The 19,835-nt window shown below is 43.0% G+C and overlaps 1 protein-coding gene across 1 annotated transcript in view; it reads left to right on the forward strand.

Annotated features, from left to right (window-relative positions):
• LOC310772274 (ankyrin repeat and BTB/POZ domain-containing protein 3-A-like) overlaps positions 1 to 19,835 on the forward strand; it is a gene marked incomplete at both ends in the record, with an annotated part of 114,019 nt that overhangs the window by 68,769 nt on the left and 25,415 nt on the right. The window contains 5 exons of the mRNA XM_083632035.1: positions 5,125 to 5,274; positions 7,544 to 7,754; positions 12,888 to 13,040; positions 14,646 to 14,811; positions 19,731 to 19,820. Of these exons, the coding sequence (XP_083488161.1) occupies positions 5,125 to 5,274; positions 7,544 to 7,754; positions 12,888 to 13,040; positions 14,646 to 14,811; positions 19,731 to 19,820 (770 nt within the window). The remainder of the gene's footprint in view (positions 1 to 5,124; positions 5,275 to 7,543; positions 7,755 to 12,887; positions 13,041 to 14,645; positions 14,812 to 19,730; positions 19,821 to 19,835) is intronic.

The following is a 19,835-nucleotide window of genomic DNA, read 5'->3' on the forward strand; positions in this document are numbered from 1 at the left end:
TATAGGGCGGGTCATGCCTGTCGGGAAGGGAACATACACAACACGGGAGGGGGGGAGAGGAGAGGAGAGTTGAGTAGATCTTGTGCTGAAGTAACCAATAGATTTGGGGGGGGGGGGGGGGGGTTATTGTTTCTATCACTGTCTTTTATGTTTTTATTTTTGAATTCTGTTTTTGAATATTGTGGCAGAGAGTGAGTTTTAGTTTGTTTTATATTTGAACTGGTTTGCTTTTTTGCCTGCCTATTTGTTTGGTGGAAAGTTGTTCTTTCTATCACTGAGAGATAACATTGATTTGGCATGAAGTTGATAAAAAAAAAGCATAGTTTCAAATTCAAATTCATTCAGTAGATTAAAATTGCCACATACCCTGGACTGCCGCTTCCACTCCGCCGTCGCCCACTGCCTTGCTTGCATAGCCAGGAGAGAAATGATATAAGCCACTTTAGAGCGGTCTGTGTGAAAACTGGATGGCTGCAGCTCAAACATGAGGGCACACTGGGCCAAAAAAGGGCGACAGTTACCAAGCTCACCAGAGTACCGTTCAGGATGTGGAAGTCGGGGCTCATGGTGTCCCCGAGTCTGTGGTGTGGTTGGACACTTGAGAGCCCGTAGCGGTGGAAGAAGCGGATGCAGAGGAAATGGCAATTTGGCTAGAGTTTGGGTCCATGCGACCAGACAATGCATGTACTGTAGCCCTCCAGCAAACTGGTCCAGCAGTTGTTCATGGCGGCACAGAGCATTTGATTGATTAGATTCAAGATTCCAAGATTAGCAATGGTGGACTGAAGCTGAGCCACCTCTGCTGGGTCCATTCTGGCTGGATTGTACTATGATAAGGTAACCAGACAGAGACCCAAATGCAGAGACTCAGGAGACTGAAGAAGGTTTCAAAGGATTTACTTGGAATAATGATACAATAAAAAATACAGGCATCTGGCAAGATTTAGACCAAGCTGAAAAAAGTAGACAGAAAAGGCAGGTAGCAACAAGCTAAGCAGATCAGACAAATCCAGCATCCACACATCCAGCAAAGCACTGAGCTCACAGTCACATAATATACTACTGAACAGAGCTAATGAGAGATCAGGATCAGCTGGAAGAAGAGTGAAGTGTGGCTCCACAGGTGGGTGGTGATTGCCTAGATCACACCACAGCACAAACACACACATCACATGACAGACAGGGAGGAAAGAAAATATCAGTTAAAATTCCAGAGTCCAGTAGAAGTTTGGAGTCTTCCTCCTCGGTCAGAGGGGAGAATGAGGTGAGTGAGGCACTGTTAGCTGGCAGCGGTAGACAGAGTTGGTCAGGCTCTGAGAACTGGTTACTGATGGCAGAAACATTATCAGTAAAGTACGAGGCGAACATGTCTGGAGTAAGCAGAGTGGAGGAAGGAGGAGGAGGCGGATTCAGGATTGAATTAAAAGCAGAAAACATTTTTCAAGCATCAGTGGCTCTACAGATCTTGTTCTGATAGTAAGTGGTCTTAGCTGTTTTTAAGCTGGAAGAGAATGATGCAAGGAGAGACTGATAATCACTGAGGTCAGTACTGGGGTCTCTAGATTTTCGCCATTTTCTCTCTGCTGCTCTGAGGCCCGCCCGCCCTTTGCTCTCTGATGACTTCGGTGAGCCAAGGTCAGTGCGAGCAGGTTTGCATGTTAGAGGGTAGAGATTGTTGAGAGAGGAGGCTAGTGAGGAGCAGAGTGTGTCTGTAGCCTCATTGACGGGGAGTGAGCAGAATTCATTATGAGGAGGCATGGAAAACTGGGTCGGTGTGAGGGACCGGATGTTACGTGGGAAGGAGACCAGTTGTGGGGGAACATGAGGATGTTTCAGTAAGGAGGCAGTGAATTGAATAACATAGTGGTCTGACAGGTGTAGGGGAGTGACATTCAGATCAGCTGCGGAGCAGTTCTGAGTCAGAATCAGATCAAGAGTGTTGCCTGCTTTATGGGTGGGAGGGGTGGGGACCTGTTTGAGGTCAAAAGAGGACAGAAGAGACAGGAAGTCAGTTGCTTGGGCTTTGACAGTACGGATATTCATGTCTCCCATGACAATCAGTGGTGTGTCATCATCAGGAATGGCTGAGAGTAGCATGTCTAATTCAACTACAAAGTTCCCCAGTTGACACCCACCTGTCTATTGAGAGTTCCCCAAACTTTTCAGTAGCCAGTCGGATTGAAAAAGTAGCCGGCTCATGTTCGCGGCGTTTGTTCCAGTGGTCCTTTTCCCAATTAATAAACAAACCTCAAATATGTATCCATGAGTGTGACAATTGAAATAATACAAATAAACATTCTTATAAAGGCCCAATGCTCAATTTAATTATAAATAAAACAATATCCATATTGCAAAACACAAACAGGCAATGTATATTTTTAAGAACAAAGAAAATACTAATAACTATGTTTCCCACAGGATTTGGAGACATTGTGGTGGGTAGACCTTGCTTGGACCCTCTTGGGGTGTTCGGGGGGCCCTGTAAGAAAAATGTGTACATTTTAAACTAAAATGCATGAATCTGGTTCACTTCGAGAACCAATTTAAGAGGCTAGATCAGGGGTGGGCAATTATTTTTCATGGGGGGCCACATGAGAAACCCAGATTGTTGCTGGGGGCTGAACAAATATTGTCATGCCGTAACCCAGGAACTTTGATGATAGAGAGGACCACAAAAAAATGTCCTCGCTACCAGAGAGCCAGATTTTGCTGAGGGTTGGGGGCCAAATGGCGCCGGTGCGGAAAAATGTTGGGCATTTGAAGAATAACTAATTTTAAATGAACAGTTGTGATGTCATTATTCAGTCTTAAACACCAATATTTGATCCTTTTCTCACTCAATCCTATGTCACCACTTGCTCTCCCTGCAGGGCTTGAAATTAACTTTTTTGACCACCTGCCAATATGGCTGCTAGAAGTTACCAGCCAATTAGAATTTCCACTAGCCAAAATGTTTTTCTAGAAATAAACCAGAATATGAGTGGGTTAATTTAAGCATAAGTATCAGTAAGTGGCCCGGGATTCTCAAAGCCTGTGTTGAGGGTCACACAAGAACAAAAATGCACTCTTGAAGCTAAATAAATCCAAAACCAACAAGTTAATTATTTACAGTTTTACTTAATTGTAGAACAGTCTTTCTACTTTTAGCCTTTTAGTCATAAAGATTATTGAAAGATATTCCATATTCCAGACTGAAATGTTATAACAGAAGTGGAGTATTGGAGTATTGGCCAGAATGACATGAACATTTGGACACTTATTCAGCGGGTATCTTGTATGTTGCCTTCAGGTGCACTGTACATTTAAAAAAAAAAATTTTTTTAACAGTGTATAAAGTAACCGGTAGGCCAGAGGCCAGTAGGTGGAGAAATAGCCGGCTGCCGGGGCTTGGGGAACTCCCTGTCCATAGACCTTATTTGATAACCCCGGATGGCGCCATATTGTTGACAAACCGCAGCCGTAACGTAGTCTGGCCGAGCGTATAGCAACAGTTATGGCTTCGTCAAAGAGAAGTGATGAAAAAATAAGTTTGGTCGGAGGTGCGGACCCCTATAAAAAACTGACTTCGAGTAAATATAACTCATTATATTGCCAGGTATAACGTACCGGACATTGTGAATGCAGTATTGGCATAGGCTACACGTCTCAGGAGCTGAAGGCTTTCAAATCCCTTGAGTCCTAGTTATCACTATTTCATCTGTGGGAATTGGTCTGACATTTTTACTTTTGTGCCATCATCAACAACATCATCATCATCATCATCATCATCAAACATTGTCGTGTCAGCAAAGGTAAATAACCTTAACGTTAAATGCTTGTTTGATATGATCTGACGCTTGCTTGCATGAGCCCAATATTTGCTACTAACGTTAGCCTCTAGTCTCTTTCCCTTCACGTTTGTGGACAGTAGCTAACACCCGGGCTTTTATTGCTGCTATTACTACAGCCGTGTATTATTACACAGCACACTATCGCTGTTGTGAAATAGCTCCTGACGCAGTAAAAACGGCATTAAATAAGCTAGTAAGTAACGTTGGCTAGCGTCCTAAGCTTTGACAGCTGTCAGTCACTTTTAAACAGCTCGCTGTGGAATGTCAAGAATATGGTGGCGGTGGGCGTGCCCGTACGTGAGTTACATCATTTGAATAAGGTCTATTGCCATACTTGATAAGCGTTTTATAAAAGCAATAGCTATACGCCTAAGGTGTGGTATAATGAGCATATTATACCACGGCCTGTCATGAGCTATTGCTTAAATTTACACACATAATGCAAATAATGCTAGTGTGGAAGAAGCGCTAACTAGGGTTGTGCGATGTCAGCCAAATAACCATCACGATGGTTCCACACTGAACCATCACGATGGACAATGGCATCGTCGTTGCCTGGGGAGGGGGGGGGGCTAACATATTTTATTGTCTTATATGGCTATTATTAGGGGAGGGGGTTTATTAATGATTTATGAAGTCGTTACGGCGCTGTTTGGCTGCCCGGCCCGGCACCACAATACACAATACAGCCAACTTCTGCTATATTCTCCTCCTCTCCTCTCCGACCACTCTGAACTGCGGTGTTGGTTTAATTCCACCCGTGCATCGCGGGTGAGTGCAGTTGGCCTTTTTATTATTAAATCTGTACAATTTTACTTTTAGAACAGTTAATTAATCATGATGGTCCGATGTAGAAGGCTCAGAGGTCGATGGGTGTCGGAACAATCACGATGGTCGATGCCATCGTCCATCACGCCAACCCTAGCGCAAACTTCAGCATCTATTTATTACAATGTTCAGTCATAGCTCATCACAAAAATTAAGATGTATTAACCCATGTCTCTATATTTAATCAAACTTTACATTTTAAAGTAGCAAACACTTGCTCACCTGCTGCTGTGAAATTAATGTGGGTGTTATCATTTAGCTACCCAACTCTATTTTGAATATTTTACTAAAACTGTTGATTTGTGCATTTGGACATTCTTAATACTATTTTAGGCGTATTCCCCAGTGTTGCTGATTTATTGCTGATGAACTAATTTGACCAAAAAGACGATACATCATCTGTTTTCTTCCCCTGAACCTCGATCAGTGCCTTGACCTTTTTGCCTTTGCTCTATGGGGTCTCCAGGTGTGCTGAGTTTGCCAGAGAGTTTGAACCTGCACCGGGACCAGCAGAGCTTGGGGAGGGTTGGAGAGGGCCACGGCTACACCCAGGCTGAGCTCCGCACGCTGGAACAGTCCCTGCTGGCAACTCGGGTGGGCAGCATCGCCGAGCTGAGTGAGTGAACATTTCCCATCTGTGAACAACCTGTCAACATGTTTTTGGGAGGGCATGGAGGGGGGTTCACTCTGCCTGCTAGCGGTCCAAGCCAAAAATGTCTACACTTACATGATTTATATAGACTTTAACATTAAATGTAAGGCCTGGTTCACACCATAGGCATCTCAGAAGCAGTGCTTTATGGAAGCTTTGAGCAGGAGACTTGTCATTCACACCAGAAACACTGTTTTGTCCACACCTCACCCGGCGCTGCCCAGCCCCCGCTCACAACTTGCATTGACTTCATGCCTGGCTGCTCAAGTGCAGCGCGCTGCACGCTTGAAAAATAGACCAGAAGCTGAAACTATCCCTGCAGCGTGGCTTCAGTGTGGCTTCAGCGTGGCATGGCGTGCGGCTGGTCACTGGTGTGATCGGTCTTGCCTGTTAACAAGGACGCTGACCCATTTTTGGCCGACTTCGACGAGATTAAGAATGACCAGTGACTGAGGTTAGGGGTGACGGATGGCTCGCCTGGCTGGTATCTCATGGACCCCTTGCGTGGGATCCCATGCACATTATTTTTTTACAAACATATAAGCACCATATCCGGCTGATAGCGCCACGTTGCAATGTTGAATGTTGATCTATGTTTTTTCCCTTTCCTTTCTTTCTTTTCCTGTATCTGAGCCTGTTTGTCTTGTTCGTATATTGTTCTCTAAAAATGAAAAACAAACGGGGACGTTGAAATGAAACTGCCTCCGCACTGCGTTCCTTCAGCGTTGCTTCAGCGTAGCTTCGGCATATGGTGTGTTCGGGCTGTAATGCACTGACGCATTGTTGCAGAGGTGCCTTCCTCTGCACCAGGCATTCATTTCGTGTTGAAAACTCAGTCAAGCAGTGAATGCCGCTTATGTCTGGTGTCAGTGTGGGTCATTTTCTAAAACTGAAGGTTATTGAAAAATGTTTGCTGGCACAATACAGTTATCCCATTCAGTTTTATTAAATGAACTGCAGTAATAGAAAGTATAGGCCCCTATGTGTTATAATTAGATTAGATTAGATTAGACTTTATTGTCTCCCTTAGGAGAAATTTGTCTTGGGCATTCCAGACAACAACAGTAGGAGGCGTCATAACACATCGACTCATATACACACACACACACACACACACACACACACACACACACACACACACACACACACACACACACACACACACACACACACACACACACACACACACACGCCCACACAGTCCAATCAAACTACATTTAACATTCAATGCCACTATCCTTATACATCAAAAATGTTATTATATTATGTGATATTGCACCAGCCCTTTACAAAGAAACATTACCCATCCCCCCAAATAGTTTGAAATGAAAAAAGTTAAACATTGCACCACTGCCCTAGAGAATATGATAAACTGGAGTGTTGTTATTAGGCCTACTTCCTATTCAACATGTAACTTTTAAACGTCCCTCATGCCATTTGCACCCCATCAGTGCCATGGCTGTAATACCTATTCATATGGTAATTAACACCATACAGCATTAGATAATATGATTATCTGTAAGTGTGATTAACACCATACAACAGCATATAATATGATTATCTATAAGTGTAATGAACACCATACAGCAGCATATAATATGATTATAAGTGTAATGAACACCATACAGCAGCATATAATATGATTATCTATAAGTGTAATGAACACCATACAGCAGCATATAATATGATTATCTATAAGTGCAATTAACACCATACAGCAGCATATAATATGATTATCTATAAGTGTAATGAACACCATACAGCAGCATATAATATGATTATCTATAAGTGCAATTAACACCATACAGCAGCATATAATATGATTATCTATAAGTGCAATGAACACCATACAGCAGCATATAATATGATTATCTATAAGTGTAATGAACACCATACAGCAGCATATAATATGATTATCTATAACTGTAATGAACACCATACAGCAGCATATAATATGATTATCTATAACTGTAATGAACACCATACAGCAGCATATAATATGATTATCTATAAGTGCAATTAACACCATACAGCACCATCTACATTATGTAAGGGGTCATCAATGACTAGGTGTGCATTATACGATTTTAATGCATGACGTGGAGGCAAATAACCACCCGACGCCGCAGGTGGTGGCTGGTTGCCTCCGCGAAGTGCATTAAAATAATATAATGCACACCTAGGAGTTGATTATCTTCTAGTCTTATGAATAAAACTATCCTACCATCTCCAGGTGATTTGGTGTCCCGGGCCATGCACCACCTCCAGCCACTGCACATCAAGAACTCCAGCAACGGGACACCAGTCCACCAGAAGAGCCCCAGCTCGGGGGTGCACTGGGAACCCGAGGCACTCTACACCCTCTGCTACTTCATGCACTGCCCACAGATGGAGTGGGAGAATCCTAATCTCGAGCCGTCCAAAGTCACCTTACAGACGGAGAGGTGAGTCGACCATTCTTGACAGACACAATTCAATCAACACTGAAACATGCTCTAGTGCAGGGCTATTCAACTGACGGTCTGCGGGCCAAATCCGGCCTGCCAATCAAGTCAGACCTACATCTTTTATTTTAATTTTTTTTTTACAATTAAACAATTCAACTTAATTTACTTATTATACCTGAATGGTTGTTTTTCAGATGTGATGTAGCTAAAGTGAGCTAAACAAGTCAGATGCACTATAAATGTTCTTCAGGAGATCCTGTGATGTAATGATGCAATATTAATAGTTTTTCATGAGATACTCGGTATTTAATACTGTGCTAGGTTCTAAACAAGAAAGAATGTTTACAGTTGTTTTCCTTTCCTGATGCACTATAAATGTTTACAATGTTGTGTAGCTAGGTAAGAGATGTCAGAATTGACCAAATTATATTTCAAATGGCTGAAGTGTTGTAGTATACTTAGATCTGTTTCAAATATGTGTTTACTTTGGGGGCTTTAACACAGCTTTTGTCGCACATAAAAATTAAGCACTTTTAAACGAAAATTAAGCTACTTTTGCAATGTAGTGAAATAAAAGTTTTGAAAATGTGGCACATTGTGTCAAGTGTACATATAATGGGATTAATAGCTCGGGGAACGGTCCGGCCCCCAGCCCCTGACAATGTTTCTGACAATGTGGCCCCCTGAACAATTTAGTTGAATAGCCCTGCTCTAGTGACTAAAGCATGTTTCAGTGTTGATTGATTGAATTGTTGTATAGAATTCTAGGTGGAAGCTGAGTTGATCTGGAATCTGACCAGTTTTTGTGACCAGCCATTTTGAAGTGTCATAGCAGGGTAAATACAAATGTCAGTAATTAAGATGGCAGATGCTCTTTGCACCCGGGTTTAAATAGTCCATTTGCACCTGGGTGTAAATAGCCCATGTGGCTATTTACATTTACACGCCAATTCAGAAAATAATTAGAATGTATTTTATATTTTAAATATAACTAAATCTTTCTAGAGCACAGGGCCTAAAATACATTTTCCAAATTGGGGGGAATCCCCCCCTTATGTCCTTTACATGGGTGGGATTTATAGACTTTGGGACTTGGGATTTTTATTATTTTTATTTCTTTGGGGAGAGAGGATCTGGGGGTCCGGTGACCACAGGGATCTTTGAGGAGCTATGATGGTGTCCCTAACAAATTGACGGATTGTTAAACATCAGCATTATTTCATTTACAAGAAACTAACAATTAGAGAATGTAGAAGAATGGCTATTTTGATTATAGTTTCACTGTTACTTCTAATACTTTTATTTTTTTTGTATTTTTTTTGTATGGACAAAATAATATCTACCAAAAATATTTTAAGATTGCCCAAGGGGGCAATTGTAACACTGACTTATTGCCTTAAATTTAACATTATAGTCTTGTCCTTCTCAGTAAAAATATTTCAGTGCACATAATGTTTCTCATCATAGGATGCCAAGCCCAACGTTGTACTGTAAAGTCTTCTACACGACATTTCAAAATGTTTATGTTAAATAAATATGACTTTCTGAAACTTCCTTGAACCATATATGGCACTGTTCTGTCCAGATTTAACTATTTATACTAGATAAAAAATAAATAAAAATCCACAACCAGAAATTGAACCCAGGCCAGCTATCTATTTGCTAAAGTCTCCTATCACACCCTAAATATATATTGCTGTGTTGCCATTTTCAGCAACGCATTGTCATGATAACCTCACCACCTCTGTGACACCACCACAGGTCAATTTTGATTTAATAATGCCCAATTGTAATCACATCTGCTTGCTCCGCGGCACGCACCGGCACGCAGCCGCTGTCATTGTATAACAAGTTAAAACTTAATTAAGATCAAAAATAATACTCTACACCAGGGGCACTCAATTAAACTTCAAAGAGGTCCAGTTAGAGAAAAAATCCTCAAGCAAAGGTCCGGAACATCGTACCGTAGCTTGCGTTATGATTCAGTGCCATTGAACTTAGGCTACTTCAATGATTGAATTGAATTGAATTGTACAATGTCTGTATGTAGTAAATCAAAATAAACATCAACAATGTTTATTTACAGTTTTCATATTTACCGTAATTGGATTATAAATAACTAGCCTACTATAATATTAAATGTTTTTTTCCCCATTTCAAGTAAAATAATTGCGGCATTTAAAAATAACATACAATAGAGTGCTTTGGAGAAATGTGCATCTTAAAATAAAGTGCTTTAATTTTAGAAAAATAAGTTTCCCCTTTTCTTCATTTTGAAACTCCATTTCACATTTTATCAGTCTCAGCCAACAAACCTTTTCTCTTGAGAGAAGTGAGCTCTCACTCTATCCATTGATCCATCTATCTATCTACCTACCTATCTATCTATCCATCCATGCATCCATCCATCCTGCGCATGCCGTTGGGCAGTGAATGTGGGAGTGTGCCCTCAGTCTGGATTTGAGTGTGTGTTTTTGCTCATGTGTTGCACTTCCATAGACAGTTCGCATCACACTTCACATGAGACATACTGGTTTTGAACTGCCCGTGAGAACGATGAGTGAACATTTAAGAGTCTGACTGCATGCCAAAATGTGAAATGACTTCTATCTCTCGCCTCTCCACCGTCCATGTGTCACGAGCTCTCTCGTAGCAGGCGGCCCCCGCGTGTGCAGTTAATTAATGTTATCTAGACGATCTGATCCTCTTATGCCGTTGAGAAGAGCAGGCTGCTATCCACACTATGGGGGCAGCACAACACCTCCAAACCCTGTTTTTTTTTACATGTATGCCTTTCCCCGAACAATGTTCCTATGGAAATAGACATCACACATTAACTAACATGTTATGCCCCTGGAGGCTTCCCTCCTTCAGGCATTCTATAGGCTAGAAATATTACATTTCCCCCCCTAATTAATAAAACATGTTTATACAAACTTAACACGTCTACTCCCCAGACACAGTCCCTTGGAGTGTACAAGTTGAGGTTGACCTGGTCTCTCCCCCCTCATGTGGGGACATGGCCTAGCATGACCTCACATGCGTCACTGACCCAAGCTTATGAACCATTGACGGCCACCATGACCAGATGTGTCGAAGTGTGCGTTGACCCATCAAGCTCCGTCCTTATCCAATAAGGGACCGTTCGTTATTTAGAAGGGGGGTCACTGGAGGGATTTTGAGTCCTCTGAAATAAAAAGCTGTAACCCTCCTGTGACAAAAATATATTTTTCTTTGGCCCTCCCCAAGTGATTGGGAAAATGTGATTGACCCTCCCCCAACACATGTTATAGCCTACTATTTTTGCTGGAAAAACAGTGTCAATAGCAATGTTCATTGTCAATAAAATCATAGGCAGCACAAGGCGGGCATCACGCATGAGGCAAAGCACACAAACACCTCGACTTGCACTATGAGATGAAATATAGGATCAATGCATTATTAAGCTCTCGTGCATTTTTTTAATTAAACGAGCTCCCGTTGCCAGCTGCGCTATGCATAATAGGTTGAGGACCAGCATTTTATGGTTAAAACATCTTCATTCTTCACATCCTGTGTTCTGGTGATGGTGAAACTGCATGGATTTTTGGGGGGATTTTTTGCATGATTGCCGTCATCAGCAGACAGCAGACCAATTTAACGTAGGCTACCTCGCGTATAGCCTATGGCAAATGAGAGGCATGGTCTCCTTCGAGCCAGCTTCTTCTGTGATAAGATTGTTCATTAGGCTATTTATTATTAGCCTATCTTATTATTTTCAGGTGGTCATATCATCTCCATTATAGCCTATAAACAGAAGTTGTAAGGGTTTCGTTGTTTTCTTTAACCAAATTACCACAGCCAAATGACAAATTAGGCCTACCGCTTGTTAATATTAGCCCTACTTTTGCGTTTTGGTCGCAGTCTTTGATTGCCAGGTGCTATAGCATGTTTGGCACATACGGAAATGTCAGTTGGGAGCTTGTGGATACAGAGCAAGTGGAATGACAGCAATCGGTTCTATTTTGGGGATTTCAGAGCGACGAACAGGTCTGTTATAAGAGCTTCAGGTGCAGGTTCACTGCATGTTGTGACGGACTGTGTCTCCCTTCCTCTACACACGCGCACACACACACACACACACACACACGCTGAGCCTGTCACCATATTATGCATAGCCTAACAACACCTGTTGGATAGGTCATTTGGCAACAGTAAGTCATGGCAACTGATGATTTCAACCGCATTGAAGCCGTGGGTCGATCCTGTGCGCAATTATGCAGCTGAGCCTCAAGTTCAGCTCATTTGTTTCAGTGGCTTTCATACAGCCCCCGAATCGCTGACAACAAGCTGAGAAAATTTACTTGTATATTGCTGCCGACTCCTGCCGAGGACAGAGAGAGATGGAGAGAGCTTGTCAACAGATCATCTGTGTTGCCAATGACCCTCCGGGGTTATGGGAGGTGAAGGTGAATAGCCTATTGCAAGTAGGCTACAATGTCTACTTTTCTCAATTCATTTGCCATTAACCCCTCTTTGCGATGTGATAAAAGTTTCTCAGTGAATTATAGTTGATTGCCTCACTGAATTATCTGCTAATACCCCATTTTAGCAGCAGAATTTGATGTCCTGGTGTGGCACGTCCACAGGAATTCCTCTGCACTGCGCTGTCTGGATAGGCCAAGCACAAAGATCAACAGATAGGACCGCCAAAGAGAAACAATGCACCGGGACATACCAAACAGTTTGGACAGGAGGGGTGTAAATGAAGCAACTCAGTAGTTGTTGAAGTCCGAAAAGCAAACATAAAAAAAAAAAAAAAGTTTATATATTTTTATCGAATCAAAATTGTATACCCCTCCCCTGGACTCAAATTAAAGAGTGTACCCTCCCTCAGACTAAATTGAAAACAGGATGACCCTCCTATTTTCCTCCAGAGGACCCTTCCCTAAATAACGAACGGTCCCTAAGCGAAGCCTAAAAACGGCCTTGCTAATTCCAATGAACTTCAGTTTACATTTATAACTTTCGTTGTTGTTGTTGTTGTATGCATTTGATGGTGCAACAACCCAATTTCGCCATGTATACCATTAAAGTTTCATCCAATCTAAAGTTAGCTTTGATTTGAGCAGACATTGTCTCTCCCTTCAGGTCGTTCCTGGTACTACCCCCACTGATGGAGTGGATCCGTGTGGCGGTCGCCCACACTGAACACCGGCAAAGTTTCTCTGTGGACAGTGACGATGTGAGGCAGGCGGCCAGGCTGCTGCTACCCGGCATGGACTGTGAACCACGGCAACTAAAGTATGGATATCATATCTGTAACAGAGATAGTTGTTGTAGTTATTTATGATTTGTCAATCAATTTTAATCATTGAGATGTGTGAATGCAGGTCCAACTAACATTCACCAGCTTTAATTTTCACATAACATAACAGGAAGAAAAAGTCCTAAGTTTGACCTTGTTATTGGAACGTCACCGTGACAGCGGGTCGCAGCATGGATTAAGTGGCTTTACGGGGTACATGCATAGTAAATAATGCACAGTAAAATCCTTATGTTGAGAAAAGCTACTTAAGGAAATTAACAAAGCAGAAAACCAGAAGAGAGCACAGAAAAATGAAATGCACACTTGTTAACTCATTCCCCCGCCATAGACGCAACATTGCGTTATTTCAGAATCAACGCTTCCCCGCCAATGACGCAAATCTGCGTCAATGGGTCTTTTCGCTGCCATACGATAGATAGCGCTCTTGGCCACCTTTTGAAGTGATTACCATACTCGTCTAGTCCTCTGCAAGCCAGAGTTTCCCCCCCACAAAACCAGTCAGTGTTCTCAGCATCGATCTCCCTTCATGGAGGAAACTCAAAACACATCCACACATGTTTTCACACGGGCTCTTGACAGTCACTCAACACGGAATAATTTCTTTCTAAACTGGTAAACACACACCAATTGCAGCTCGTGTCAGTTAGATCAGTCATCCGCTTTGTAAACCCTCACATAGCCGTCAAATATGCTCCCAGACCTCCACACATGGAGTACCAGGAAGCAGCAGCTTCTCACGGAGAAGATGAGAGTGTGACCCGCCCCGGTGTGCTCTCCACACGGGGAACGCCCCACCCGCTGCACATAAAGGCAGTTTTCTCAGCTTTCTGGTGAGAGACGCACGGTGTCAGTGAAAACAACCCACATTCATGTGTCGATAACTAAAGAACAGAAGAACGAAGAAACAAACTCTTTTTTCCCCCATGAAAGTAGAGGCTTTATCCTGTCTTTTGGGATATTCAGTGTTTAAATAGTCATAGAAGAAAATATTCTGTGGGTCGTGGAAAATCACTGAAAATGCTCAAACCCTGGCGGTGGCTAGTAACTTTTTATTTGGAACTCTGGCGGAGAATGAGTTAATTACCAGCCACTGTCACGGCTGGTATTGTTTTCACTCTGTGTGTGTGTGTGTGTGTGGTCCTAGCGGTTTTGAGTCTGTCTGTATGTATGTATGTGGACAGATTATGTGAACGCGATAGCATCAAAACTGTGCGAGAAGCAGTCACAAAACTTGGTGTGAAGTTGACATAAAAATTAAGGTAGAGTTAAAAAATGGCCGTGATCTGAGCAATGGGCCTTCTCCCCCACACATTTGTGAATGCGATAAAGGCATCAAAACCATACAAGATGCAGTCACGAAACTTTACAGGTGTGTAGTTGACATAAGAGTAAAGAAGAAGTAGGCCAGCACTCCATAAAGTTCCTTCAAAGTTTTAATCGTCACTTTGAAGGAGTGAGAGTCTTCGGATATGGTTTTGTGCAGAAATGTCTATTTCTAGATGTGTGTCCATGCAGAGACCTCAACATCCATTTCTGACATAAGCTTCCTTCCTTCCTGGATCTTCTCTTTCCATCTCTAGGGCAGACGATTGTTTCTGTGCCACCAAAAAGCTGGACGCGGCCTCCACAGAGGCCAAGTTCCTGCAGGACCTGGGCTTCAAGATGCTGAACTGTGGACAGACGGACCTGGTCAAGCAGGCCGTGAACCTACTGGGGCCCGACGGGATCAACAGCATGAGTGAACAGGTCCGACACTTAACGCAGACGCCTACGTGGCATTAAAGGGACAGTTCACCCAAAAAGGTTGTCAGCACAACTCAAGAGAAAACACAATTGACATCATTACAGTGCTGGCAACTTCCCAGTTTATTACATGTATATGGACAAACTTCACCTGTGTTTCAACGGGAATTTGGGTGAGTAGATGATGACAGACTTTTCATTTTTGGGTGAACTTTTTCGTCACACACCTACACAGGCGTAGTAGAGAATTACACACAACACCGGCATTGTGCGTTCCTCACACTTTTTACCTAGCAACCCTCCCCAGTTTACACACGCTGGGCACTGGCGGCGCCCTACAGTATGAGTAATATAGGGGCTATGCCATGATATAAATTGTATAATCCTCATTATAATCATAGAAGAAAATGTCAACAAGGAGTGTAAGAATTACTGTCTCGTTCACATTTGATGCTGAAAGCCTTTGTTCACACCATACACCAAAGCCATGCTAAAGCCACGCTGAAGCCGAGTGTCACGCTAAACCGCTCACACAAGAAGCACTCTTTTCCTCAGCGCCTCACTCGGCGCACCTTGCCCCCTCTTCACGCTTGGGGAAATAGAACCGGATCCTGAACAATCGCTTCAGCGTGGCTTCAGCATGGCGTGGTGTGCCCCCTAGGGGGGGCTCAGCAAATTAATGGAAATGCTTAAAAAACATCTTCATAGGGAAGGAAATGATTCAATTATATCTGTTAATACCAGAGCATATGGGCAGAACGGAGCGAACGGGCAGCAGGGATTTTGGCTTGAGCAGTAAGCAGTACCAGAGCTGTAGCCTACCGGAGCAAAAGTTGGAGAGGTGCCAGATCACCCGCTCCATCCGCTCTGCCTGGTATTGCTGACAACATGTCGAAGCACACCCGAGTCCTGTGATTCAGTTCTCCCTTCCCCTCTTGTCTCTGTGTGCGTACTGCAGACAGACAGGCTCCTGTGTGTCTGTTTGCAAAATGATACACACACATGCTGAAAACCTGGAAACACCACCTCCCCACAGCGTTTTGCGGAGTTGTTTGGAGGTGGGGGTGTTTTTATTTGTGCTTTTCGACCATAACCGCTGTCAAACTATCAGAAAATAACTTATAAATCCCCTGCAATCGCCGACTTTGTATACCCGCTCGCCTTTTCCTTCTCCCCCGCTTGCTGGTGCCTGCCTGCCTGGTGGGGCAGCCAACAAAGCGGACAGCCAACAAAGCAGAGCTGGAGCACAGGAGCGGAGTGAAACTTGTGTTGAGCACAGAGCGATGCGGAGTGGATGGAGTGGAACGAACTGCTCCATGAGCGTTGAGCGGAAATTCTCGTCGCTATGCTCCGCTCACATGCTCTGGTTAATACTACAGTAGAATAAATAAAGAATATAATATATTTATTATATTTTATAATTATTATTTAGTTTCCTTCCACATAAAAAAAATCATATTTGCCATGCCCATCTGTCTAATTGCCTGCCAGTCGTCATCACATTCATTGTTATTTCCACCTGGTGTGGGTAATACAGTAGTCTCACTCTGGAACAACAGAAAAGAAAAGATTTGAGATACAAATGTAATTATTAGGTTATTACATTAATAAGCAGGGAACCCCTGCTCTAAGTTAAGCCTGTGTTTCTACAAAGCCCCTTCTTGCCACACGTTTCCAATGTAAATCTGTACTGATTTCACGATAACCAGAGAGCAGTGTGTCACTGGCAGGCTGATTCATGCCACATTCAGCAAGAACCAGCATTTGACAGGAACAGAGCAGAATTAGTGTTTAATATTTACAGGCCCATGTGAATAAAATGACAAACAGTATTGACTGACATTTCCCTCTCACTGCCAACATAAATGACAGAGCAGCTGTGACATACAGTACAGCGTTTTATTTCCGCAGCAGCAAAATTGCCTGTTTGTTACATATATAAGCCGCACCGGACTATAAGCCGCAGGTGTTTTAATGTTTTTTTTTTTTTTTTTTTTTTTTTTTTGTGTTTTAATGTTTAATTACCATATGTAAGGGTTCATGCACAGAGGGGATTGTCGGGAAAGAGATGGCTGTTTGAGGAAGCTCCCATTTATTAACATTTCAACAAAACAACATAACACAACACCACCTGTGTTTTTTTTTACAGTGCACACAGTGTCCGCGGTGTGGTGAAAAGAGGGCAAGAGAGGAAATTAAAACAGAAGTGGATTTATAGTTAGAAAGAGTGCTAAAAAAGAGAGAATTCCGTTTTTTTTTTTTTTTTTTTTTCTGAAAAAATCCATAGATAAGCCGCACCGTTATATAAGCCGCAGGGCCAAAAAACGGGGAAAAAGCCGCGGCTTATAGTCCGAAATTTACGGTAAATGGTGTTTGGGAACAGAGTCTGCACATTCATTTAGGGCCATCATCCGTGTCCACTATCACCCTATAGCTGCCTGCTGATGAATTAGATTGGTGTCCAGAAATATGAAAGAATGAATCACTGCAGAGGGATATCAATCTTCAATATAAAGTGCTTTGGTGTATTATGGGCAAGTCATAAAAGGACCTCCATTGTGCATAATGGCAAAGATCAGACCTATCATTTAAGTCTGGTTTATGGGCTCATCCAAAAAGCTTTTATTTGCCTGTAAATACACATTGCTTTAGTCTAGAAGCAGAGCATATGAGTGGAGTGAAGCAGTGATAATTACCGCTGTTCGCTCAGGGAGCGGCCCTTTCCACCAGCTCAGTCACTCATGGCCGCTCCACTCCAGATTGCTCTACCCTGCACACAGGTTTCACCCCGCTCCCACCCACCACTCCGCTCCAAAAAAAGAAAAAAGTGAGCCTTCCTCACTCCAAGCATCTCATCTCTAGATTTGTATGTCTGTTTGACATGCAACACAGCCTCTACAGAGAGGATTAGAGAAGCATGGCAGGGGGAACTTGGTATTGATTTATCTGACATAATATGGGAAAGGAGTCTGTCTGTGGTACAACTCTGCTCAGTTAATAGCAGACACCAGCTGATCCAGTTTAAAGTTGTTCACCGTCTGCACTATTCTAAGCATAAGTTGCACAGGATCTACCCTTCCGTCTCACCACTGTGTGACCGGTGTCAGGTGTCAGAGGGCACTCTGTCTCATGCTTTCTGGTTCTGCCCTTCACTGACAGGATTCTGGGCCAAAATATTTGACTGGTAATCTAAAGCCTACAAAACAGCCCTTCAGCCGGAGGCAGAACTTGCCATCTTTGGCTGCTCGGAGTCCTCTCTGAACTTCCCTACAGCTGTGCAACAGTCTCTGACACTGGGGACAACTGTTGCCAAAAAACTAATTTTGAAATTGAAACTTGAAACAATTGAAACTCCTTTTCAATTGTGGTTGATGGACATGATCTCTGTTATACGGATGGAGAGGTTCAGGTTCCTGAGAACCAACTCACTTCGAACATTTCTAACAATCTGGGACCAGTTTCTAGCCTACCTCGATGAGGTTAGGGGCGATAAGTGACTCGCCTGGCTGGTTTCTCATGGACCCCTCATGCGGGATCCCATGTATATTTCTTTTAAGCACATTATGCGCCTTATGTAGCACCACGTACTGTATATTGAATGTTGATGATGTTTGTATGTTTTTTCTTTCTGTTCTTTTCCTGTGCCTGAGCCTGCTCGTTTTGTCTTGTTTGTGTACTGCTCTATTAAAAAATTGGAAAAAATATATAAAAAATAAAATAAACAAAGCCAGACCTCAGGCTATTGTTTTTATGCCTCCGGCGGCGATAGCCAGGCCTGAGGCATTATGGATTCAGGTTGTCCATCCGTTCGTCCGTCCGAATGAACTGATTACATTTTGGTGGTCAAAGTTCTAGGTCACTGTGACCTCACGAACCCCATTTTCAAGCTAGGTAAAGCCATATCTCAGTAATGCCTTCCACGGAATTTCTTCACATTTGGCTCAAACGTCAAAGTCTGGCCAGACATGGGTGTCAACTGCTCGTTGGCGGAGGCATACTGTATATCCGTGGTGCGGTCGTTCTAGTTTTTTCAATATTTAATTTAATTTTTTTTAGAACAATATACATACAGGACAAATGAACAGGCTCAGACACAGGAAAATAAAATAATAAAAAGGACAAAAAAACATACATCAACATTCAACATGCTACCAGCCGCATAAGGTGTTTATATGCTTACAAAAGATATTGTATATCCTACTGTATTACAACAATGTCGTTTAAATGGGTATGTTCTGCCATCTCCAGTGAGGTCACACGACTCTCCAGTGCCTCCCTCCTGGTGTTGGCTTGCTCTCTCGTTTGTTTCAGTGCCTCCCTCCTGGTGTTGGCTTGCTCTCTCGTTTGTTTCAGTTCTTCCCGCAGCTGGCCGACCTGGTTCCTGATTTCGGTAGCCTGTAGTTCTGCCCATTCATCAATTTTGGTGAGGAGCTCAGCTTTTAGATCATGTATTGCTCGAAGGACGCATCTTGTTTGTTCACGTTAGCTAGCGGCTCCACACCACCGAGCCCTGATTAGCAGGGCCTTTCTTCTTCATGGTATATCCTTCTTCTGTGGTACCGTCGCCCCAAGCGGCTCACTGCTACTTTCTCTTATCAAAGGCACTTTCATAAGGTATTTGGACCTTTTATCATGCATTAGCCTCCTGGGTTTTGTTGCTTCGAAGCTCGGGCATATTTATCATCTGTCTGCAACAAGTCGCAAGTCAAACCGTCAGGCTAGGGGTTTTTCAACTAGTGAGTGTTAAATATTCTAAGTGAAGCTCTCAAAAACAAGGAAAGAATTACATTAATATAGCTCTAGCTCAGTCAAAAGACATCCTCACACGGCACCGCTCAAACCGCAAGCCCAAGTAATGAATATTTGATGTAGGAATGACTAGTCCAGCTTAAAGGAAGAACCCACTCCCTCTCTCTCTCCAGGGAATGACCCCTCTCATGTATGCCTGTGTCCGCGGTGATGAGGCCATGGTGCAGATGCTGCTGGACGCCGGCGCCGACATCAACAGCGAGGTCAGTGTTAACGAG

Source organism: Poromitra crassiceps (assembly GCF_964638095.1).
Source record: "Poromitra crassiceps genome assembly, chromosome: 2".
Lineage (NCBI taxonomy): Eukaryota > Metazoa > Chordata > Actinopteri > Beryciformes > Melamphaidae > Poromitra > Poromitra crassiceps.